This window comes from Dromiciops gliroides, chromosome 1, assembly GCF_019393635.1.
Source record: "Dromiciops gliroides isolate mDroGli1 chromosome 1, mDroGli1.pri, whole genome shotgun sequence".
NCBI classification, from domain to species: Eukaryota; Metazoa; Chordata; class Mammalia; order Microbiotheria; family Microbiotheriidae; genus Dromiciops; species Dromiciops gliroides.
The window spans coordinates 406,475,321-406,502,496 of NC_057861.1; the positions used below are offsets into that span (position 1 = coordinate 406,475,321).

General features: G+C 37.4%; 1 protein-coding gene across 1 annotated transcript in view; it reads right to left on the bottom strand.

The window, feature by feature from the left end:
* PARP8 (poly(ADP-ribose) polymerase family member 8) overlaps positions 1–26,743 on the bottom strand; it is a 254,272-nt gene extending 227,529 nt beyond the window's left edge. The window contains exons 1-3 of the mRNA XM_043976309.1: positions 26,588–26,743; positions 26,401–26,502; positions 25,220–25,274 (exon numbers count right to left, since the gene is read on the bottom strand). Of these exons, the coding sequence (XP_043832244.1) occupies positions 25,220–25,274; positions 26,401–26,502; positions 26,588–26,672 (242 nt within the window). The 5' untranslated portion in view covers positions 26,673–26,743. The remainder of the gene's footprint in view (positions 1–25,219; positions 25,275–26,400; positions 26,503–26,587) is intronic.
* Between the last annotated feature and the right edge of the window lie 433 nt (positions 26,744–27,176).

Sequence of the window (27,176 nt, forward strand, 5' to 3'; positions counted from 1 at the left end):
AGCATTTTTAGGTTAATCCATCATTTTTATATCCATAGAGTTTTTATCTCAAGACCACACTATTTAAGGAGGCCTTTAAAGACAGTCATCTACACACCATGGGTTTTTATAGGAAAGGAAGAACATCTACATTCAGGCATACAGCTACCAAAACTTGAGCTGTATAAAGATTAAATGATTACCCTCCAGATTTTGCAGTGGCTGCCACTATGTACACAAAGTTGTATCAGAAAAACACATTGTTGGCAGCATCAAAGGCCACTGATTCCAGAGAAATGATTCTTGCCTTGATTTGGTCATAAGCCCAGTTTTAGAGATTTAGGGGTGAATCCAGGACAGAGGAAGAGTGTTCTCCCTCTTGTGCTCTGTAAGGAAAAGGGCTTCCCAGATGCCAAAAAAATAAAGAAAGAGAGAGAGAAAGGAAAAAGGAAAGAAATCAGGCTTGCTATGAGGCTGTTAAAGAGGCTACACAGGGCAGTGGGAACAGTACATGAACTTGAGTCGAAGGACCTGGGTTCAAATCCTAGTTTGCTCTTTACTCTCAATATCACTATTAGGTGAATAACTCACACCACTCTGGGTCATCTTCATTTGTAAAATAAGATTATTGGATTAAGGGCAGCTAGGTGGCACAGTGGATAAAGCACTAGCCCTGGATTCAGGAGGACCTGAGTTCAAGTCCTGCCTCAGATACTTGACACTTACTAGCTGTGTGACCCTGGGCAGGTCACTTAAGCCTTTGCCCCGCAAAAAGTAAAATATATAGATATATAGATATAGATATAAAATTATTAGATGATCTTGAAGGAGTCTATGATAGGACATCTAATGATCAGACTGCAATTGATTAGTTTTATTTACATAGAAACTAGCCTCCCCCACCCATAACCATAACAGTTTGGTGATCTAAATCAAAGCTTCTTAAACTGTGGGTCATAACCCCATATGTGGGGGTTGTAAAAAATTTGGCAATAAATGTTTGATTTTCATAACTATTTTGTATATCTGTATACTCAAGGTTGCATAAACATTTCTAAGGCAAGAAGAGGCCACAAGTAGAAAAAGTTTAAGAAGTCCCGATATAAATAATCTGTGTTGAGATGTAGTACTTCCATGACAAAAATGTGTTTAACCCGTCAATTTATGTATCTTTGTGGCTCAGGGAAGCACAAAAACTTTACTTTTCATATATATGACAAAACTTTCCAGATATTAATTTCATATCATTAATTGTGGTGAAGTCTATAAAGCAAACTGCCAGACTTGGTGTCAGAGAATCTGTTCAGCTTCTTACTAGGTATGTGAAACTTAGGTAAATCACAATTTATCCATCCATGCCTGTTTCCCTACCTATTAACTTAAAGGACTGAACTAATAGCCCCTATAGCAATTTCTAGATCTAAATTGAATTCTATGACTTGAAAATATAAGATTGATTACTGTTACTTAAATGGAACATTTAAGAGAGGAAGTATAGGATGGTTTTTAAGGGCTGGCCTTCAAATCAGGAAGATCTGAATTCAAATCATATGCAAGGCCTATATTATTATCCTCGGTAGGTCAATTAGTACCATAAGCAACTTAAGACTGAGTTGGGAAAAAAAAAAAGACTGATTTGGCCAGTTGACAGCTTTTGTAAAGAGAGTTCCTCACTAGAAGTTCCCACTGCTAATGAAATTACAAAACCAAACAAAAACAAAAACAAACCAAAAAAATCTTTGTAACATTTAATATGGAGAGGGTTTATTATGAAATGGAATGAGCTTTTATGTATATAGCACCTACTACTTGCCAGGCATTGCTATGCACTTCACAATATCTCATTTGATCTTCACAACAACATTGGGGAGTGGGTGCTACTATCATACTCATTGTATAGCTGAGGAAACTGAGGCAAATAGAAGTAATATGACCTGACAGATTTGACCTCAGGTCTTCCTGACTCCAGGTCCAGGGCTTTATCCATCATACCACCAGCTGACTCTAATTATTGGAGGTTGTGATTTTTCCTGTGAAATATTTTGCACACTCTTGGTGAACAAGAATATACACAAAATATATGCAAAAATAATAAAGTTAGTGAGTTTAAGCATCTCCAGCAATAGCAGCTAAAGACATGGAAAATTTCAAAAAGAAGTCAGGAAGTCTTGCTGATAAATGTTTTACAACCATCTTCCTGAAAAACCAGGACAGACAAGTTTAATCTGCATTATTAACATTTTCTCCATTGCTTTCTTGGGTCTATGTTCTAAATAAAACAATAAATCAAGTCTTGATTTTCAACATTTGCTAATCTCTCTGAGGTGGAAATGCTCACACTGAAAATTTGACAATGGTGGACCTGACTCCCACACACCTTTCAATAACTCTTAGCTTCTACAAGAGACAAAGTCATTTAAGCCGTGATCAAAAACACTGGGTTAGCCAGCCATCTCCTCATTTGGGGCTTCTGCCCCTTTAACCCCATCCCTGCTCAGATCATGCCCTATGCCCAGGTCTTTTTAGGCAAGTTAAAGAAGGCTCTATCAAAGGATCACCACATCTCTAAGAACAATGAAGGTAAGACTTGGACTGATGCCTGAAGCACTGACCAGAAAAGAACCACAAGATACCCCCAAAAAAGGACAAGTTAGGACTGATGATTACCCCTTGATGGGATGAGATTTCCCAGAGACCAAATACACAGGCTTAGTGTCCTGAAATAGATAATCAAATCACCAGTACCTTTGTTGGCTTACTTATTATGTAGATTTCTGCTTCCCAGTGACTTAGAGATTTCATTAAGATTAGAAGGTGACAATAGCTGAGTGCTGAGGTTGCCATGTGGCTATCCCTGAATCCCTCCCAGGCCAAGGCAATGGTCTAAAAAGCTCAAAAGACTACTCAGACTATTGAGTTGCCGAAAAGAACCACAATTTTAAAAGCTTAAAATGGGATAAATGAAAATAATCAAATAACAGTACTTAAATTGACAAAAAACATAGGGCTGGCAATAGCTAAAAGGTCAAACGGTATTAACAACCAATTTTCATGGAAAGAAATCCAAGCTATCAACAATCATATGGGGAAAAATGCGCTAAATCACTAATAATTAGAGAAATGTAAATTAAAAACAACTTTAAGGTCCCATCTCACACTTCTGAGACTAGCAAAGATAACAAAAGAGGAAAATGACAAATGTTAAAGGAGCTATGGGAAAAACAGGTGCCTTGGTGCACTGTTGGTGAAGCTGAGAATCGTTCTACATGTTCTAGAAAACAGTTTGGAACTACACCCACAAAGTTTCTGTATATATCCTTTGACCCAGCTAGGGCTTTACAACTCAAATAAACTTTAAAAAAAAAAAAGGAACACAAATATTTATAGCTGCTCTTTTCATGGTAGAATTGGAAAATAAGGACTATCTCAATATTCTAGCTGAGAAGTGATAGGATCTTCAATTAGGGTGGTGGCTGTGAGAGTGGGAAGAAGGCAAAGGATGTGAGGTGTTGTGGAGGTAGAATCAATCCATTGCACCCCCTCCAGTGCTCTCTGTGTGACCACACTCCAGTATTTCATTACTATCTGCTGTACAGAGTCACTGGAAGTGTACTGATATTAAAAAAATAGATCTTTCTTTGAAGAGTTAGTTTTGAGCTTCTTCAAAGCTATGCAATTTCCTAAAAGCCATACAGATGAAGGCTGATCAGTAGGCCCTACTATATGTTAGGTACTAGGCTAAACACTAGGGAGATAAGTGCAAGCAAGCAAGACAGTTCCTGCTCTTAGGGAGCTTATATTCTAATGGCGGAAGACAATATATCAAAGTGTGGAAGAAAGGTGACATATAATCCAGTTCAATACCTCCTATTCAACTTGGACATAGTAACATAGTCCCCTGTTAATGTTTATCAGAAATCTCAGCCCTTTCCCTAAAATCAAAGGTGTGCTGATAAACTAATATCTGACTGGAAGAAGGATAAAAGCAGAACATACTTACAAATTTAATATTATTTTATTTAATATTATTTAATATTAATTATTTAATATTAAATTATCTATTTTTTCCTTCATTTTCTTAAATCTAGACAACAAAACAGAAAATTAAGCTGTGATTTGGAGCACTGGTTAATGTCTTAGGTATAAATACAAATGCTGATAATTTAACAATCAGCTTATAGAATCGAGTTGGCCCCAGAACACCCCAGGAAAATAAAGGGTGGTATCGAATATAAACTCTTATATTCTGAGGAAATGTGAATTACTATTATTTAAGAGAGCCACAAAGTAACTGAAGACCCATATACCTCTATTCCCAAGTTAAGCAGAAGCCAAAACAGGCAAACACATAATGGTTTAGGGTCAAAAAGTCTGTATTCCTTCTCTTCACTACTTATTATCCATACTTCATCCATATTGCTCCTAATCCATCTTCAGCCAGTCTGGGCACCCGTTTCCGGAGATTCTAGCCTCTCTCCCAGAAATTTCTAGGAGGTAAAAGCAGTTCAGCTATCCTATATCTGACCACCTTCTAGTTTGTCCCTAAGTCTTCTCCCCCACCCCACCCCACCCCAGCCTAGTTTCTCCCTGTAGAGTAGGCCCAAACTAAGACCAGACCATAACACTATTTCTGAGTTTTCATCTGGAAAATTGGAGGCAAAGTGAGGCACCATCTAATTCTCTTTATGCTCCCATAGTCTAACCTTTCTCAACTCCTCACCTACTCAATCCATTCCTATTGTATTCATTAAAGAGTCCAAACAAAATAAAGTATCAAAATTCAAACAATCTTTTTAAACTCTGTTCATATTTTAGTCCATTACCAAAAATACACAGAGTAAACATTATGATTACTGGTATTCAATGGAAAGTGACCATCCTAGCATTGGCATGATCTATATTATTGTCTTAAAATAGCAGATAACCTGTTAAAGGGGGGGGGGGGTAAACTGGAGAGGGAAGGAAAATCCTGCTGAGGCTTGAATGCCTGTCACTTTGTTGCTATATTTTTCTTTTTTTAATACCTAACAACTATTATAAATTTCACACTTTTACATTTCTGTGGTAACAAGGTCTTAATAATAATGAAAATCATTTCTGTACTTCTCCCTAGTAAGTAGAATTAATATTACCATATGAACTGGAAATGCTAAAATATTAATATTTTCACTATAAATAGCCTCCCTCAGGTTTAGCTTCTTTGTATGACAGTTTCAATGACTTTATTATAGTTTAGACATAGTAAAATGTTAGAAAGTTTCATATTTCATGGCATAAAATAGGAATAATTCTTCAATAAGTCTTTCCTTTAGCCTCTTATTTAAATTATTTAAGGCAGAAATATTTTTCCTCTATAAAATGGAAACTGTAAGGCAGAGTAACTTTCAAAAGTTATACCTGTTTTCGTAATTGGAAGCCATCTATACTGCATCCAGTTCTGGGCTACTTAATCAAAGAAAAATGTCAATAATCTGCATCCTTGTTCAAGGGATAAACTAAATCTGGAGTTTCCAAGCCTTCTGAATTCAAGGAACCCTGTAAAAACCAAAACTAACAAAAAGTAAAAACAGACAACTTCATAAAACCTTGCTAGAATAACAGGTTTAATTATATATGTATATATATATACATATATAATTATACAGTTTTGCTGGATATCCTTCTTTTTGACATCTTTTCAGCTTTTGACAGTTGGCCACACATCCCTCCCAGATGCTCAATCCTCCTATGACATTCATGTTCTCCTCTGGTTCTCCAACCAACCTAGCCATTCAGTCTCAGTCTCCTCGGTTATCCACTCACCTTACACCCTCATTGTAAGTGTTGTTCAAGGCTTCATCCTGAGCTCTCTTTTAGTCTCTCTATACCCTCTTTTCTTCATCAACCTCATTAGCTCTTATCAGTTTAATCACCATCACTACACAATTGGCTCCAAAACCTACAAAGACAATTATAATCTCTCCTTAATTCTGGTGGTCACTCATTACAAATTTGGATATCCAATCAGTACCTCAAACTCAACACGTCCAAAATGGAACTTATTAGACCCTAATCTCTTCTCACTTTGAATACTCTAAATACTCTAATAGCCTTCTAATTGGCTTCCCTGCCTCCAGTCAACCCCCTCTAATATATCTGCCACGGTCTTCCTAAAGCATTGACCTAACCATGTTACTGCCTCATTCTGACATTTAACCTAACTTTACAAAATTATTTCATATTATTTCCTCTGTGTGTGTGTGTGTGTGTGTAGTGTGTTCTAACTAAATTGGTCTACTGGCTGTTCTATTAATTCATTATTCCATCTCCAACACTTTGCATAATGCCTGCCACACAGTATGTTCTTAATATAAGCCTGTTGACTTGACCTGTCCTGGTGAAGGAAGTGGACTGATTGTGGGGAAACATCTCCCCAGAGAAGTCAAAACTCAAAGAAACAGAGGCACAGGGTTATGTAAACAGAGACAGACCTTCAGTTCCTATTTTATTCAATAGAATAAGCCTACTGATTCTACCTCGAAGGCTGTTTCCACTATTTTAGAAGACTTCTTGCTCCACCAGTATATTCTGATGAGATTAACTGGGGGGGGGGGGGGAGGAGGAGAAGGATGGGGACGGGACACTTCACTTCCCTACTGGAACAAAACAGGTCTTTGCTAATCCTGAGCCATGGAGGTTAACACAATCTCCCCCAAATCACCAGACGCCCTGTCCCTATTACCCAAAGTCACAAATAAGGAAAGAGACTTACCAGCCTCACTCAAGAGGTTCCCTTTGCAGTGAGTAGTATGACCCTATGACCCTAAGGCTGTGTAAAATCCCGCACGTGTATCTCCCTTTGTTCCTTTGAGCACCTAGCAAATGCACATCAGCTGATGCTAATTAAACTTTCTAACTTGAAGTCTTGCCTCTAGATTTATTGACCTGCAGTAGAAGCGAGATGGAAGGAATAACTTTCCTAGAGGAATTCAGGATCTGTGGGTTGAGGGATTCCCCGCATCCACCATTTTCAGAAAGCAACACCTATTCCAACTTCATTTCTTCTTCAAGCCCAGATCTATCATTAAGGATCAAAAATCAATTGCACTAGCGTCTCCTCCATGTGGGGAGGGGTTGAGGGAGGGGAAAGTTTTGCAGGAAGGAGGGATAATAACACTGTATCATCTACTAGAGAGCAAGAACTGTTTTGAGATCTTTTGTTTGTTTCTTTTTCATCTGAAGCCTTAATATCTAGTTTATCAAGCACCTGCTGTGTGCAGAGATCACTGTGCAAAACTGAAAGATAAAGATTTAGCTAAAAACCCAGTCCCTATAATCACTGAGTTTTGTCAGGCAAGAAAACGCAAAAGTAAAAGATTAAGTCCTATTATATGTATATAAGCAGCCCCCGGATTAAATTGTTAAAACACTTGCAAACTTTCTCTTTGTTATTTTAACCTCCTATATGCAAACATTTCCCCACAGCACTTGGTAATAAAACTTTCAAAAAAAATCAAAAAGGTTTGTGGGTTGTTTTCAGGGAAAGTGGCATGAGATCAATCAAGAAACATTTATACATTGCCTACTATATGCCAAGCAATGCTAGGATCTATTTATACTGAGAAAAAAGGAAAATATCTAGTCTCAAATAATTTATATTCTATCAGGGGAAACAACTAGTACATATAAATGTGCAGATAATAAAATATAAGGTAGGTAGGGAAGGAGAGCACCAGCAGTTGGAGGGGGAGGAAATCGGGCTTTTACATAGACTTCTAACTAATATTCTGAGCACTGTCTCTCTCCTCTCCAATCCATCCTCCACACAAGCTACCAAAATGAGGCTGTCAAGAGTTTCAATAAACTCCATGGACTCCCTATTACATCTACAAATGAAGAGAAATTCTTTAGAACCTGGTCCTTTTCTATCTTTCCAATCTTCTTCCACATTGCTCTCTCTTTCACACACACACACACACACACACACACACACCTTACAGTGTATCACTTATCATTCTTCACACATCTCCAGGTCTCTGCAATGACTGATTCCCATTCATACAATGCTCTCCCTAAGGGAGAGCTCTGTCTCCTAAGTAGGCCTCCAGCCTCTCTGAACCCCCAAGGTTCCTTCAAGATTCAGTTCAATCCCCAGATGCTAAATTATCTAAATAGATCTACATAATAGATTATCTTCCATCCATTCTGTATGTATGCAAAGTCCATGACTATGTTCTTTGTTTTGTGAAGGGGGGGTGGGTATCCATTTGTTGTGTACCCAGAGCTCTTATCAGAGTTTGGCAAATATTAAGCGCTTAAGGACTGGAAAGAATAGTGATAGAGAGCTGGAAAGACTAGGGAGAAACCACAAACAATAATCTGTCAAAAGTACCAGAGGAATAAGACAAATAGAAACTAGTAAAGGGCATAAGCAAAACAAATTTGCTGAGGAAAAAAAAAATATATGGATCACAATAGTCATAGCAGGTTATTCGTACCACCCTGGACATAGTTCTAGAGTACAATTCTGGACAAATGTCTTCCATGTAAAGTTAAAGCAAGAGAATAATTTGGCCATTTTTTAAAAAGAAATTCAATTCAAAAATAATATCTTTACAAAATATGAATGTATCAGTTTATTTCATAGAACACTTGAAGCTGATTTTTATATGGGAAATAGACTTTTCATTTCACTATCCCCAAGAAACCTGGCAGGTTTCTGAAGAAACCTAACGTTCCATGAAACACACTTGAGAAAAATCCCAGACTAGGTGACTTTTTTCAGTTCCTGCCTCGTGGTTCAATTAAAAATTCCACCTTACCAAAAAGGAAAACAGAAAGCCAGAACTGAATTGCCTAAGAATCAAAAAGTATTTGTGTTCTATCACTTCAGGACTCATTTAAATTATTTTAGCTCAGAGATCAGAGACCACTGCCCCTACTACGACCACTACCATGCCTCCCCCCGCCCCCCCCCCCCCACACACATACACACATATTCCTGGGCTTAGTAATTAGCAGAAATGAATGGATAAGTTAATGAAAACACTGTCAATGGTTGATACTGGATCCAGACCTTGAAGGGACCTGAAAGAGACCATCTAAATCAAAGGTTCTTAACATATGTAATGATTGGAATGACGCCATCTGCTGGAGACTTACTGTAGAAAAGCTCCACCATGAGGTGAACATCTCTGAGGGCAAGACCATGAATTTTTTCTTTGGCATAAGGAAGTGACATTTGCTGGTGGGAGGAAGAAGGAGGAGCCCTGGTGCTCTGACTCTCTCTCTTTCCTGGGCAGAGAGCAGAGTAGGAATGCTCTCTCTCTTTAATAGATAGATGAATGTAGGCCTTTCTCTCTCTCTTTACCAAATTCTTATTCTCCTTAATAAATGCTTATAAGTCTAACTCTTGCTAAAGCTTATAATTTATTGGCAACCACTCATTAGATATTTTAGACAGTATAGCTAGAATTTTAGCCTTAACACATAGGTAGTGTGGGGTGTTTTTTATTTTGAGGGAAAAAAAATTGATAACTATATATAGAATTGGTTTCTTCTGTAATCCTATGTATTTTATTTTGTACACTTAAAAACATTATTTAAAAACCTCTTGGTCCACAGAGTTCACAACATTGCTAAAGGGTCCAGTTCACAAAAAAGGTTAAGAACCCTGATATCAGACAACCCATACATTTTTACTGATGAGGAAACTGAGACCCAGAAAAGTTATATAATTAGCCCAGGTTTGCAGGTATTTAGCTTCAGAGGTAGGATTTATATTTAGATCCCAACTCCAGAGCAAATGCTCTTTCCATGAAGTTTTGTAAAGGGTACCTCCTACATTAGAAACTTGCTTTCTTCTCAATGTCTTAAAAATTCAGGCAATAGCTGCTTTTGCTGTTTGTTAAGTGAAATTTGGAAAAAAAAAAAAAAAGGTTTGACTTTCAGTTCTTAGGTCAAAGTCAAAACACATTCTTCCCCCTTCAAGTTACATCAACTCCCTCATTTTCTGTGCCCACCATCTTCATCATCTGATAGATACTCTTTTGTTGGTATCTCCAAACTTAACCAAGATGGTACTTGGACCAATCTCAACTAGGCTCCTACTCATTTCCCACTTCTTTCTCTTGGACCTCCACCTTGTACTCTACCACCTTTGAGGTAAGAAACAGCACTACTTTTTCATGAAATATCCCTTCAGAGGAGGAAGACATTCTTTTTCTTTTTTCTTTTTTTTGAGGGGCAATGAGGATTAAGTGACTTGCCCAGGGTCACACAGTTAGTAAGTGTCAAGTGTCTGATGCCAAATTTGAACTCAGGTCCTCCTGAATCTGGGGCCAGTGTGTTACCTAGCTACCCCAGGAGGAAGACATTCTAAGGCAAATTTCCCTAAATATTTGGAGGTACAGAATATCAATCAATCAATCAACATTTATTAAACAACTATTCTGTGCCAGGCACTATGCTAAGTGCTGGGGATACAAAAAAGAGAAAAAACAGTAGTCCTTGTCCTTGAGGAGCTTACAGTCTAAGGGTGGGGGGAGTTGGCAGGGGGAGAGACAAGGAAATAAATAAGCTATATTCCTCATGATCAGTGAATCAATATTTATTAAATGCCTCCTATGTGCCAGGCACTGTGCTAACCACTGCAAATACAAAAAGGGGCAAAGGACTTCAAGGATTTAACAATCTAAGGTGGGAGACTATGCAAACAAATATATACCAAGCAAGCTATATACAGGGTAAATAGTAAATAATTAATATAAGAAAGGCGGAAAGGCTTTCTGTAAAAAATAAGATTTTAGTTGGGACTTAAAGGAAGGCAGGGAAGTAGGGTAGAGTATGAACTGCCCTTAGGTTTTGAAAGATGTATTTCTCACAGGAGGGAGCAAATAGAAATGTCAGCATTGCTTTTTTTGTTTGTCTTTAAGAAAGCGTCCTAAGACTACATTCATGATTTTTTTAACCCCACTTCTCTAAACCCAAAAATGATTCTGGGATTACTGCTAGAATAGTAGGAATTTTCAACTAATATTTAAGTTAAGTCAACACAAGAGGTTCATATATTGAATCAAACTGGAATGATGTAGAAAGTGTTTATACATTTTCTCAGCCATAGCCCCACCATCTCAGGGCTAAATTCAGCTGAACATGGACAATTCTCATGGAAATCACTTCACTGGAACTCTCACTGAAATCACATTTGGAGCCAGTCATCACATAAGGATGGACTGTTCTAACATGAACCCATAGCCTGGCACATGTATAGCTAAAGGGAGAATTTGGCTCACAGTGAATTACTTAACTTTTCTCTTAGTTAACTAAAAATGAATCTGACCATTCATGAGAGTGATCATTTCAAATGCTCTAGTGATAATCAAGTAATGACTGCTTTTCAGCTGGAAAGCCAAACTTTTTTTTTCTTTACTGCAGATCTAGCAGCAAAGCATTTTAATGAGGGATGATGACTGCATCAGCTGTTATCCACAAAGCCAATTTTAGCATTCAGTTTAGGTCTCCAACATCACAATCTCTAAGACTCCATTCTAAGGAGATCAACCCTGTAGATACACATAAACTGACAAATGAGCTGTCATGATAAGGAATTTACTTAGTTGGAGTTTTGCACATTGACTCCCAAATAAGTCTTTTGAGTTTATCAGATTTCTGACAACACAATGCTTTGCTATTAGTTTTCTGTAAAAAGAGATGCTTCTAAATACAGGTGTGTACAGGTGTATGATATAACTAACTACCTTTAGATCAAGGGTTTTTAGCCTGGGGTCTGTGAATTTATTTTTATACTTTTGTAATCTGATTTCAATAATCAGTTTCCTTTGTAAATCTATACATCCTATGCATTAAAAAAAATCTTCTAAAAAAGGATTCAGACTTTTCCACACTACCACACATAGAACAAATGATTCCCTGATAAAAACAGGCTAAGAAACCATGTTTAAAAAAACAAAACAACCATGTTTTAGATCTCAATTGATCTCAAGATAACCCTGTAAGGCAAGTTTTATAATCATTCTCTCTTCAGATGAAGTAAAGTAGAAAGTGAAGTGACTTGCCCAAGGTCACAAAGCAAGATAAAATGAATGCAAAACCATTTACTAAGCCCTTACTATGTGCAAAGCATCGTGATAAGTCCTTGAGACAGAAATAGGAAAATAAAACAATCCTATATCAAGAATCTCACATTCTAATACAGAGAACATAAAGATAGTACACACACATATATGGCATCGTTAAAGCATCCATTTATCATTTCTATAGTAAATGTGTAATATATATACACACACACACACATATGCATACACTGATATACACAAGTGTATGAATCTAAACAGGAAAGCTACAAGTAATGAGAAATGGTTTTAATATAAATCCCTTCCTGCATTCACACATGACTACACCTTCAATGACAGATTTTATTTAAAAATAATTTAACTAAATCTAACTTGGAGCTTCTTCAGCTTAATGGCTTATGCTGACTCAGAAACAAGTTTCCCAACATTCAAAACTCCTGAAAAAAAATTTTTTTAATCATTTTATGGTTCTCATTTGGCCACCAATGCAGAAAGAAATCTCAAGGAAAAATGGTTTTCCAATTGGCCTTTATGTATGCCCTCTATGACAAAAGTGAGATAATTGATCAAATAAATGTAACTTTTAAATAAATTCCCTATTTCCACCCCACCATAAAATTCTCCAAAGAATAAATCATCATAGCTTGCTTACTAAGACATTCCACACTACATTCAAGAGAATACTGTGAGAGCTTTTATTATAGTGGATGGTTTTCTTTTTCTAACATTTCTAAATGGATTTCCATTTGTGTGCCAAAGAAGGCTCCGTTGACTTATTTGATGAATACAGATCAATGAGAGCCCTTATCAAAAAGGGCTTCAACTCCACTGGGGAGGTGGAAGTGGGAAGGGGAAATTAAAGACTGTAAGCACATATATAAAAATAAAATACTCTAAAATGCAAAAAAGTCAATGACCTGAAATACCAACACTGTCATTTCTCATCATAAAACATCTGTCATGTCAGCGGTGTCAGACTTTAGGTAGTATGGGGCAAACACCAGCTGTCTATTTCAGACTGAGCTTTGTGGGGTGTTTGTACTTTGATGAGGTCATTACAAGTCCAAGGTCTAGTCATCAGTTTTTCTGGTTCATGAACTCATTTTGCCAGGTTGTTCTTGGGTGATCAGCTAATGGTAGACTGATTGATGCTAACCAAACTCATACAAATCTGAATGACATTTTGGCTTAATCTATTAATTTATAATTAGAAATATATTGGCTAGTCAGTGTACTTTCTTCCAGATAAGAAAATCTACGTGGTAAACAAAATTAACACCAGAAAGTTGCTTGAAGAGTACAGTAAAGGGTTTTGATAATCTTAATGGATGGTGTCATCAGCATTTTCAATAGCCTGATGTACCCATCTCCATTATACGGCTCTATCTGTTAAATCATGTCAGACTCTCAGAAAACCTCCTCCCCATAGTATTGGAAATAACACTGCCAAATTCCTGTCTCTCTCCCTTCTATACTATATGCAGACTCTTTACCCTGTTCTTTCAAAACATTACCTCAGACATTTGCAATTATTAGATAACAGTTTACCTTACAAATAGTTACATTTCAGTCTCTGTTTAGAGGTAAGAAACACCCTAGTTGAGTTTCCCAAGTAAATTTGACCACAGAATATGTTAGAGACTATTAATGGGGGGTGGGGGGTGCGAAGGGTATTTGCGATTAAATTTCAAATAATATAAAGGTTGTGTTAAATTGCCACAAGTAAAACATTTTTATGGACTAGATTATAGCACAAAGCAGGTGCAATTTAGGAAACTGTATCCCTCTAGCACCAAAGCTTCATAGGTCTGCAAACAAAAGCTAATTTTAGGGAGAAGGTAGGTCAGTCTCTTGTGTTAGGGGAAGGGTTTAATAATGCATATTCCTCTTTCCCATAACTCTGTGTGTGTGTGTGTGTGTGTGTGTGTGTGTGTGTGTGTGTGTGTGTGAGAGAGAGAGAGAGAGAGAGAGAGAGAGAGAGAGAGAGAGAGAGAGAGAGAGAGAGATTTGCCACCAGAGCCCATTTTCCTACAGGATATTTCCCAGAAATCCCACCATTTGCAAAGATTGCCAAAACTCGGCCTGCCTCAAGGAATATCCTAGTCCCAAAGACTATTGATAACATCTGGGCAGCCTAAGGCAAAAGCCTACAATCAAAAGTAGACTATCTGTTTATGCTTTAAATATGGCACTTCACCAACTCCTCCAACCTGCATTTTTCACTCCTCCTCTTTCATCAGATTTAAGGATAAAAGAACCTCTCTTCCCATTTTCTCCTCTAATAACTGGGAAATTTTCAATAACATTAAAATTCTAACCAAATATTAGGGGTACATAACTGTAAGTGGCACTGACCTGTGGTTTAGTGTTAACTGGTTGTTTGCATTCATACAATTGGTAAGGTAAAGTTCATTTAGAGTTTTTAATATGAGTAGGAATATACTTTCCTAAACTAAACTATTGATTATTTTTAATTTGGAGGGCATTTTTTTTCCTATCATATGCAAGTCACAAAAGTTAATAAGTTCTTTTTTGTAACCATTGCAATGAATGTTTTGAAGGCTAGAGAAATATTCCACACCTGTATTCTAGTGGCAAAATTCAATGGGATAAACATTCGTGGAAGACATTTTTCTTTAAAAGCTGTAAGGTGTAAGAGGCAACAAGCTCATAGATATCAGGAAATTAGAACTGTGCTAAATGGCCATCACTTCAAATCTTGTAGAGGCATGAAATTTTTATGCTAGGAAACCTGTCCAAAGGTTGATTTACAATATTGCTTGGCCAATTATATCTGAATATACCATACTTTCCTAAGTCTTCCAAGCACATTATTTTGCCTTTAAAATAGTCTATGGGTAAAATCTCTCAGAGATTTTTACCCCTAAAGTTGCAATCAGTAAAACTAATTTCTGCCTAAGTAAATGTTAGCTATTGTTCTTGTTCTCCCCTCACTTCATTCTTACATCATTTCACCCCTAGGCCAAGTCCTCAAAAGGTACCTCCAGCCCACTCCCATCTCTACTTCCAGTTCAAAAGTCATAATTGAAGCTTGGTTAAGATCCTCATATGGGTGTGTCCATCTAATCATCCTAGGCAATTCACAACCTCAGGGATTCTCCAAAACAAATTCTCCATCAGAAGGAAAACTTCTTGAGGGCTGGGCTTCTTCCTTTTTGTTCTAGGTAAGCCCAGCATTTAGTAAAATACAAGGCATAAAGTAAATAAAAGCTTTTTCATTCAATAATTTAATTAATTTTTAAATGAAGCTCAAGACCAGATTTAAAAAAAAAAATAGGTCAGGTGGTCACCTCTCTGGAGAAGGGCTGAATAAATTATGATGTATGCTAGCAAAGGAATAATGCCTAGTAAAAAAATGACAAAGGAAACCTGGGAAGACTTGGGGTAAGGTAGAGCAGCAGATAGGATAAAGAGACTGGAGTCCTGGAATTCAAATCTGGCTTCAGACACACTTACTGCATCTGTGTGACCCTGGGCTAATCACTTAACCCTGCTTGCCTCAGTTTTCTCATCTGTAAAATGAGCTGAAATGGGAAACCACTCCAGTATCTCTGCCAAGAAAATCCCCAAAAGGGATCACAAAGAGTCCAATGCAACTGAAAAACAACAGGGAATATTTGTATAAACAGAAGCATAGTGAAATGAGTAGAAACATAATAACCTAAATAACAATATTGTAAAGGATATAAGATCTCAAGAGTATAATGGGAGAGACAACAAGAACAAAAATAGACATACAAGATGCACACAAAAATAAATAAATGAATGGATGGATGAATAAATGAATGAATAGATAATCAAATAAATAAATGGATGGATGAATAAATAAATAAGTAGATAAGTGAGAAAATAAATAAATGAGTGAATGAATGAATGAATAAATAGTGAATAGATGTATATAGTATAAAAAGAAGGCAATCTCAGAAGAAAGATACACTGGTAAAGGACTCTTGGGAAAATAAGGGAATAAGCTAAGGACTGAAGAAAGCCAGGGAAGCCAAGGAGGGAGAAAATTTCAGATATGTGAAGAGAGTCACTGAAAAGAAAGAAAATCAGGAAATAAATAGTTTCATGTTCATATGACAGCAAAAATGAAAGAATGTCAGTGCAGTGGCAAAGTCCATGAAGGGGAATAAGGGGAATAAAAAGTAAAAGACAAAGAATGTAGGAAGGAGCCAAGTTGTGAAGGGTTTTTTTATATTTTGTTCTGGATTTTATAGTGAACAAGGAAATGTGTGCTTTAGGAGGGGCAGCTAGGCGGTGCAGTGGATAAAGCACTGGCCCTGGATTCAGGAGGACCTGAATTCAAATTTGACCTCAGACATTAACACTTACTAGCTGTGTGACCCTGGACAAGTCACTTAACCCTCATTGCCCCACCAAATACATACATACATACATACATACATACATACATACATACATACATACATAAATGTGTGCTTTAGGAAGACCACTTTGGGAGAAAAGACCAATCAGAAGATGACTGCAGTACTCCAGGTGTGAGATGATAAAGCCTACAACAGGTAGAATATGTGTGAGTTAAGAAAAGTAGATACATATATACCAGAGATAAACTCTGATCAATATAATGACAAACTACTATTGAAGAGACACCCAGGTTACCCACCTCCTGCCAGTGAAGTGATTAACTCAAAGTTTGGAAAGAAATCTCTATTTGTGGACACGGTCAAGTGGGCATTTGTTTTGGCTGCCTATGCTTGATACAAGTTTGAGGTTGTTTTTCCTTTCTTGAGGGGGTGGAAAGTTGAAGGTAGACTACCTTAGGTACCAAAATGTGGGAGGGGGGAAGGAAAGGGAGAATAAAAAACCAAGATTATTGAAGCATTTTTCTAATGCGTAGAAGACAACAGAAGGAAAGTCAGTAGAAAACAAAGAAACAGGACAGCTTTGAAAAATATCGTGTACAATTTGTTGTATAATTGGGAAAGAGATGCAAATTGTATCTGGTACAGATTCACAGCTGCATGTGAAGTCCTTTTATTCTCATGTTTTGCATATAGAAAGGCACACCTTATTTAATGTGTTAAATTCAGAGTAATTTTTTTTTTAATGAGGGCAAGAGAGAACCCTAATCACAAAAGGGATACATCACATAGGAAAAGTGTCCTTAGAGATGGATCCTAACAAAATTTGAGATATGCTATTCTGGAAAATATATTGTCCCCAAGATATACCATAATGACAACAATAATGAATCATACTTTGGAATGCAACAATCCTTTAAAATAAAAGAATAGCCATCATTGGATTTATAATATATGGAAAAGGAGGCAGGTAGGTGGCACAGTGGATAGAGCACTGGCCCTGGAATCAGGAGGAACTGAGTTCAAATCTGCCCTCAGACACTTGACACGTACTAGGTGTGTGACCCTGGGCAAGTCATTTAACCTCAATTGCCACACACACACACACACACACACACAAACAAAATAAAATGTCATTTTCAATAATATATGGAACAAAGTCCAAATAAAGGAAAACATAGTTCTGTGTTGAGCAAAACATTATACAGCCTAAAACAGTATTTCCTAATATTTCTAACATCAAAATATTCTATGAACCACAAAATGATAGTCATTGAATTATTAACATCACTGATTAAGAAAATACATCATAAATTTTCTGTAAATGACCATTTATAAATTTGACAACACCTACATATATTAGAAAAATAATAATGGTTCTCCCTCTCAAACTACTTTATATTTAGCTACCTCATATATATTCATATTTATTCATTTTATATTTTAACTATAAGTTTTATCTGTGTATGTCTTGTCTCCTCCTTTGGAAGATAAGATTCTTGCATAGATTTTCTTTATAAAATACTTACATCACCAAGGCCCAGCAGAGTGCTTGGTACATAATAGGTGCTAATACTTGTTGACTAATACGTACAAAATACTATAAACTTTAGTCTACAGAATTTGTTTGCTTTTTTATTACCCTTGGTAACACTATTATTCTGGCGCTAAATAAAAACTGTGTTTGGTCATATATATTCAGGGCTGGTTGTAATGGCACTATCTTTCCTCCCTGCCCTCCTCCCCACCCAAATCCTTGGCCTACTAGTTAAAACTAGTGATTCTAAAGGAAAATCTATGAACAACACATTTACACTGAACAGCACAACAGTCTGCAGTGTAATTTTGCTTCCAGTCTTGGCCTCTACACAAAGATTTTAAAAACAGATAGCCTGAACTGTAAAAGAACCTTTACTTCATAACACTTGATGGAAGCAGCTGACTTTCAAAAATGAGCAGGTTTACCTGGATTAACCAGGAAGAGTGGAAGAAATGAATAAATGATGAGTATATTTACTCTAATACATTCTGAATGGTTAACTATAAAGCAAATCTTTGGTTTTTACATATCATTTTATTTTCCTGGTTTATTAACCCTCTGACAGCAAATTTCTGTAAAATTAAGCACAGCAGTACTTTGTTAAAATTAGGCATAAAATCACACACTGTTTTGAACAAGTTCACGCAGAAGTGATGTTCAAAATAGATATGTATGAGCTTTAAAATATTAAAATTCCAGTTAACTCCACTTAAAATGACAAAACAGTATAATATAATGTAGAGGGAGATTTAAAAAGAAACTTTCAAAGATGTTCTGACACCACTGTAAGTTGCCATAAGTTCACCATAATTAAGTCTGCTTTTAATTGGAAGGTTTTGCCTTGTTAGCCATAATTCTTAGCCATTTAATGTTAAAGTAATGGTTTTGAAAAAAATATATGTCAAATAATTAAATAGCGTGTACAATAATTTCTTCCTAGAAGCAGACTCAAGTGATTAGTCTTTGGATATATCCTAATAAGCAAATCAGTTGTTTAGGTATTGTAATTGTAATTACAACAATTGTATATACCAACTGCAAAAGCTATCTTTCTTTTAAACTTCTGAATGTGTTGAAAGCAGGCCAGAAGTATTAATTCATTTTGTGTTCTTAAAATATATAAAACTCTACTAAAGTCCCTGATGCCTCATCATGATCTGAGGATGATTCCGTGTTCTTCAAGGCCACACCAACTAGCACAAGCTCTGTGGTAGGTCCCACCATGATAAAAAAAAGGTTATGTACAATCTAAACAACTAAGAAGCAAACCAACCAAGTTGGAAGAAGTTCATCACTGAAAGGTTAGCCACAAGTGTTAATTGGGAATGTGAGGGTTGGGGAGGTAGGGTAGAGAGTACAAGAGACTTACAAAAACTTAGAGATCAATCTCCTGGGGAATAAAAAGCTTGTGATCTTATTTTGTAAAAGGAGTACCAACCCTAAGGAACTGATAAAATCTATATAAATCATTAGAACTTTGAAGCCATTTTAGGCATAAAATAAGACTACATAGCCTGGATTTTAAATCTGAAAACAATGTGATATGCTGATTCTTTCAACATACTGTTGAAAGTTCTCTTGGTCCTTTCAGTCGTTCCTGACTCTTTGTGATCCCATTTGGGGTTTTCTTGGCAAAGATACTGGAGTGATTTGCCATTTCCTTCTCAAACTCACGTCATAAATGAGGAAACAGGCAAACAGGGTTAGGCGACTTGCCCAGGGTCACACAGCTTGTAAGTGTCTGAAGCTGGATTTGAACTCATCTTCCTGATCTAGGCCTAGTGCTTTATCCACTGTGACATCAAACTCCCCATTTCAACATACTACAGTCACTATAATAGGGAAGTCAGCATGATATGGACTTGGTTATCCAATGAAGAAATTACCTAAACATCTCATTATAAAGAAGTTGGATAGCATGACAGGGTCATATATTAATTCACATACAAAAAGACAGAAGTAACATTCGACCTCTTACTATCAAATTTTGGTATAAATTGACAATAAGGCTTAATGCACTAGTGGGTATTTAATAATTTATTTGTTTTTAATAAACACAATGATTAAAAATGAGCTGTTGTAACTACAGCAATTCACAGTTGGCCCACAAAGCAAAAGAACTTTAGTCTGGCTATTAATAAGGCTTTTTGCTTTATGTTTCAAAACATGAGTTTTGAAACAGTTTTTGAAGCAATGGCAAAAGATCCAAATGGAATCATTAGGGAAGCAGCTACAGGCATGGGATTAGAGCTCAAATAAGAAGATGGGAACATGAAGATGAGCCAGATGACATATTCATATAAAATACATTAAGATATTAGTTTATCACATTATATAGGGGTAGTATAGCTCCCCTTACCAATTTTATGATTTAGAAAAAAGGCTTAGTATATATTGCAATACTAACCTATTTAATTCAACAAATATTATTAAGCAGAAGATGCAGAGTTGGACTCTGGGTATAATTGTACAAGTAAACTAAGAAGAAAAAAACCAAACACTTATTTTTGCCACTAATTAGCACATGATATTTAACAATTCACTCAGTCCTCATTTGTGAGGTAATACAGCCTTGTGTGACTTTAGAGAAGTCATTTTACTCTTCTGGGCCTTTTTTTTTAGAGAGGCTTGAATTAGTAAATTGGGCACTCTAGAACAGTGGTGTTTGATCTCAGAACCCTTTTGCAAAAGTAATTGAGCTTTTATATATGTGGCTTATATTTGTTGACATATACCACATTAAAAAATTAAAACTGATAAATCTTAAAAATATTTAACTCATTTAAAGTAACAACCCATGATGTGAACATAGCATTATGAAAAATAACTATATTCCAAACCAAAAAAAATGAGAAGGGTAGTATTGTTCTACATATTTTTTTTACAAATATCTTCAATGTCTGTCTTAATAGAAGACAGCTGAATTCTAACATCTGCTTCTGCAATCCATCTGTTTTAGTGTTGATTTGGTTGAAGCACACAAGATGAAGAAAATGTGACCTCACACATATGTAGTTGGAAAAGGGAGTATTTTATAGGGCAAATGATATCTTAGTATTTTTTTTAAATAGCTGTGACCTCACAGACCCTCTGAAAGGGTCTCAGGGAAATCTAGGGGTCCTAGAATGATACTTTGAGAATCACTTGTCTAGAACATCCCTTTCAGTGCTTACATTCATAAAGTGGGAGTGAAGAGGAAAATTTTGGTGTCACCTCATTCCTACATAGCTTTCTTGACTCCCCAAGTTGCTGTTACTACCCCCCCCCCCAAAATCTTTTGTATTGATTTTGTACATATTGTATTCTCTGACAGAATATAAGTTGCATAAGGAAAAGGAACTGTCTCATTTTTGTTTCTATATCACTGGTACATAATGAAAGGCAAATAGGAAATGCTTAGGATCACTTATTTTTTTAGAGCTAGAAGAGGCTTTAAAAGGCCATGTAGTACAATCTTATTCTTTGTTTTTACAGATGAGGAATTGAGACCCAGAGAGATCAAGTGATTTGTCCAAAGTGAAAAAGGCAGTAAGCAGAAGAGCCAAGCTTCAAGTTTGCTGTCCTCACCATTCCCCATACTGTACCAATGCTTAATAAATGATTTGTTAAATGGAATTGTTCAGCCTCAAGCCACATTGGTTCTGAAATGAGAGCAAATCCATGGAAGAAAGGGCCCAAGAGACCAGATTAAGAGAAGAGCAACTTGGAGATGGGCTGAAGACAGACCCTATGTCCAATGTACATAATCACTCAAGCATGGCGCCCTATATTCTGAGAAGTTTATTATCAATCGTTATATTCCACACTACTTCTCAGCTAGCTTTCTAACTGGCACATAGTCAAGAGACCTATGAAATCCCCTCTTTCAATCTTAACCTTGGAATAGGATCCAGAATTTCTGGTTGAGCCAACGAAACCAGTGTTTATAAATTTACCTAAACATTACAATATTAAGAATAAATGGTCATTGTTGGATTTTTGTTTTATTAAAAACTACACTTGACATGTAATTTTTTTAAATCCCAGAAATAAGAAAAAAAGCTCCAGCTCCCACATGTACACATTCACCAAGAATGTTCCTTTGTTGATACATTTGCCTTCACAGTGAATTTATGAACAGGCCAATCTCCCTTTCCTCCACATTCAGGAAGTGACCCTGAATTAAAAAAGAATTAAATCGATGCTTTATGCAACATCAGACAAAGCTGTGCTAGCACTGAATTAGCACTGAAACAGCTAATCAAGGTGACCATGTTTCCACTGAAGAAGGGAAAATGGTAGCATCATTTTGCCAGGACTGGGGGATGTTCCACAAAAATATCATTTCCTACCCAGAAACCCTGACAGAAGCAAAAGATCCACTTAGGAAAGGTGGCTAAAAGGGCAACATCTTAATGAAGACTTCCTTCCCTGCCCTCTATCTGAGGAAGAGCTTAGCTACTTAATAAATGCTTGACATGACTGATTTAGAGTTTGTTTACCTCTAGAGTAGAGCATTTTACAATTTCATCACCATCCAAAGAATCTGATTCCTAACCTGGCAAATCCACTATTCATCAGAAGTATTCTCTCAACCTGAACTCTTCAAAAGCATTTGTGGAAAGCAGCTGATTCTGGGGCCCCTCAAAATGTTCAAGGCCTCTCCAGACATAGGGTTTGTGTTAGGGAACTGCTATACCAGGAAATTATTAGGTACTTTACCTGTCAAGAGAAAAAATGGGAACTGATTACCCTCAAGGAGTTTTTTTTTTTAATTGTGGGGGGAGATGGAAAGAACAGGACTTCTAAAGGAGAACATCAGATTGTTCCTACACAAAAGGGAGCCAATTTGTAAAGTAACAAGCATAAAGAATCCAGCACTTGGTGATACTCTGCCAACATTTGAGCAGTAAATCCTGCACAGTCAAAGAGTGACAGAGTGTTTCACATTTTGAGAAACGTTTCTCCGCTATCATTCTAAACCTATCATGTCTAAAAGTAAAAGTTATTATACTGTCACAGTATTTTTCATATTTAAAGCCGACATTATTTAAGAAAGCTGTAACCAATAAGTCTTTTTTTTTTTGGATGAGCAATATATTAGAATAAACTTTAGTTTTTAAGAATGAATTGCAACTAATTCAGGGAAAAGTGTCATGATAGGAGGTACCCTATGTAGTTTCATCTACAACTCATCTTGATGTGGAAATCATTCAACTCTCATTTAAATGAATGGAATTCTGTACTTATGTATAAGCCAGCCACTTTCTTTAATGGGACCTTAGGGAAGAAAGACTTTTACCTGAGATGACTCTCCTCTAAATATAATGAAGCACACTGAAAGGCGCACTATATAAAATGTAATAGTATTATTTTTAATTCTTAGCAGCTGTTAGTGATTTTGAAATGCAAAAATTAAAACCATTTTACATTCCCTAAAAAGTGAACAAAGATTTTTTTCCCCTAAAAGGTACTACCTCTATAAATTGAGATAAACCTGTACAGGGATTATCTCTGATCATCTCAGAGATGCAAAAGTCTCATCTTTCATGGACAGAATTTATTACAGGCTGGTATTTTTTTTTTCATAAAGCTGAACCATCATGCAACAGTTTTATCATTTGACTAAGAATACAGGTTGTCCTAACCAGATATCCAGGCCCCAGGGATTTTTTTTTTAATCAGCTATAAGGGATAAACTATTTCCTTCAAAAATATTACATAAAGCCAGAAGATAAACCTATTCCGTGAAAAACTACAGTATTTGGAATGTTAATGCTACAAAGTAAAATAGACATCTTTTATTATTTAATTTCAAACCTCTGCTATTAATAATGGAATAAAAATCATACTCATGTAGCCTCTAAGCATTGCTACACTAAGACCCAAAGTTTAATAATTTCATGATATTGGAGCCACAGAAACATCTAGGTTATATTTCAAGTACCCAATTATGTGGGAAAGTTTTTAATGGTTCACTATGTAGATATTCATACTTATTAAATATAAAAATAGGCAATGATAGTGGGCACATAGCTGTCCCTTGGACATCAGGTGCAACAACCATGACTTAATTTTAATTTCTTCTGGTCTATTAAATCTTTCTCATTCTTAATTATCAACATGAAGAAATACTATATTTATTAGCTCCCAATATACATATTGATGTAAGTTTGGGTCACTTGCCATTGCACTGGCCCTTATTAAGTCAAATCAATAAATCATCAGAACAAGCATATAGTCCAGGCACTATTTATGAAACCTCATAGAATAGCTTTTAACTGTAGTGGTGAATGACAGCTTTTTGAACTGCAAGAGCTCAAATGTTTGCTTTGGGGGAGGGAGGGGTCTCCTTTGGTCAAAGAAAGCTTTCTATTATAGTTTTCACATCTTTCAGATTTTCTGTTATCTGGGTGATAACATTTTGAACTATGTCAAAACCAGAAGGCCAAATGATTTTGCAAATAAATTCTTCATAAGTCTCAATATTCTAACAAAATTTGAAAGCAATTATAAGTAACCTTGAGCTTTAAACCTAATGAATGGGAAAAGGTGCCATAACAGAAATTGGTTACAGAATTTTTAAGAGAGAAGAGGAAAACAGGAAAAGGAAATATTTTATTGTCAACCTTTTATTTTTAGCCCTGCTTCTTATATACAAGATCAGACTTGTGCTCTTTCAAAAATGTTATGCTTTGATATTCAAAGTATGTATTCAAAAGATGAGTGAGTGGAAGGAGCAACTAACAGCAGCCAAACAACATTTAACTCTAAACCTGCCACCAAATTTGAAAAGCAAAAAAGAGCACTCTGAAAAAAAGCAGGAATGTTATTTTGGTATAGTTCATCTTTATCAGAGTATACAAGATAAATATATACACAGGTGTAAAGAGAAACAGCACTTTGGATCAACTTGTTTTATTGTTTCTTATCTCCTGAAGCTTTTCTTTTCATAGGTAGCTTTTTTCCCTTGATGCTAACACATAGAACCCATCCATGTCTTGTAGGTACTTTTGATCTAAGTTATACATTTTAAGAATGCAAATCTTACATAAAACATTTGTGAATTATATTCATGGCTGGTGGTAGGGTGCTTATATTCTGTAATTTTTTTTTTAGTATAAATTTCCAATGTTTGCTCCGGTAATTTAAAACCTGGTGAAGCATAGATCTTTCAATAGAAATATATTTTAATAGCTAAGGATCAACCAAAAGAAAGTCACACACATACACACACGAGAACAAAGGAAACACTAACGTGTGAACAGGAAATGAAGCAACTCTGTACACGTAAGTACCTTTTGGTGCCTCCAACGTAGGTGAAAGTAAAAGTGGAGTCAGAGTATCTGAAATCTGAAACGGGAAGTATTATTGTTATTATATTTTATTGCGTCTGGAGACATTTTTAAAAAGCATAATTTTGCTATTTTGCGGCGGCGGGGTGGTGGCTGGCAGGAAAGGGAAGGCGTGGAGCAAAGGAGTTGGTTGGAAACACCTGAGGTCTCCATCCCATTTTGCAGAAGGGGGGCGATGCGGGGGGAATGTGTGGTTTAAGGAGCTTGTGCATCAGAAAAAGCCCCTCGCAACAAGTGCCCCGATGCTATGGCAACGGCGGGAATTTCCATTGTCAGAGGAGGAAGCAAGCAGCAACAAGCCAGGCTTTCAGCTTCTAAATAAGGCTCCAGTGTTGGGCTTTTGTTTTTGTTTTTTGATTGGGGAGTGGGGGGGTGGGGGGGTGCAACCCCAAGGTAGGGGCACTAGTAGGCTCCTGAGCCCCTGGCAAACCCATTGCAGGGAAATGCTTTTACGAAGATTCGAGGAGGGGAGGAGGGGTAGGGGGACATAAAGATAAGTGCTCCCAGAACCAGCGAGGAAGGGGAGGGGGAACGGGGAGGGGGGGAAAAAACACAGTGGTTCAGAGCTGAAGGCACCAATCTTGCCCGCCAGCCGAGCCGTGCCGAGCGGAGCCCCCGGAGAGGGGAGCGGAGCCCCGGCTCCATTCCGGCCGCCGCCAATCAATTCATTGCGCAAACCAACTCCTCCAAGCCGCGAGTCTCGGCCGCCCGCTAATGGAACGCCGAGCCCCGTGGTGGGCTTGGATGATTCTCGGGATCTGTTGGTGGCGGTTGCTAAAAATCAAGCGCATTGCTCCGGCAGCCTCAGCTCCTCGCTTGAAGTACCTTTCCTATCTGCTTTCTGATCCTGAATCTGGTTTTCCCCAGACGTGGGGTGAGAGGGTAGGGAAAGCAAGGGGGTGGGGTGCGATGGCAAGGAGGGGGGGTGGTGGAAGGGAGAAATACTGAGCTTCCCCCCTCCCCCCCACCTTTTTGACACCCGATCTCGTTACTGTGACTGTTGTGAAATGACACCCGAAATGAGGACAAGCAGCCCCCAAGCAAACAAGTCGTGCTCGGAGAACGGGGGTAAAGCGGGTGGAGGGAGCTGGCACCAGGGTCTGAGGAGAAGGAGACAAACTCACCTGCAAACAGACAGTCCTTCTCTGCCTTGGACTTCTGTATCACAATGTCGATATCCTTCTGAATTCTCTCTTGCCTTGAACACATCCCCATGAAAGAAATCCCTGGAAAAAAAGCAGTCTCTGTTTCCAGCCCACCCCACCCCCCTTTCTCCTCCAGTTTTCGTAAATATTCAGTTAAAAATGAAACCTCTGGTTGAGGCTGGGGATGAAGCAGAAGTGCTTTCTGAAGTGATCCAGGGTGAGACGGGAGGAGGGGGAGGTCGATTTTGCATTCCCAGATGTGACCGCCCAGCTGCCTCTTGCTGCTGTTTGATTCCAATTTCCTCTCCTGACAATAGATCCAGAGGATGGTGATGACACTGAGTCTCACTTTCTCCCTCCCCCGCCTGAACCACCAACAGTGGTGGGCTGCTAGTGCTGGTGATCGGAAGATAATAACAACGGTAATCACCGGCGATGGCAGGACCAGCTCGGAAAGACAGACAGGAAGCGACTCATTCTTTGACACACACACCCTACACACACATGCATGCATGCACACACGCACGCACGCACCCACACTAGCTTACACATATATACACATTCACACATACAGACTACAGCCCGACGCTGAGACTGCTGCAGCTACGCCAAGCCGCAGACCCTCCCCTCTCTGCTACTGCTCACAGCCAGAGACACACTCCGCCTGCTTACACGTACAAACTGCCCGGCTGCTGCTGCTGGCTACTGTGTCTTTAATAGTAACTACCGGCCAGGGCAAAGCCTGGTTTTCCCCA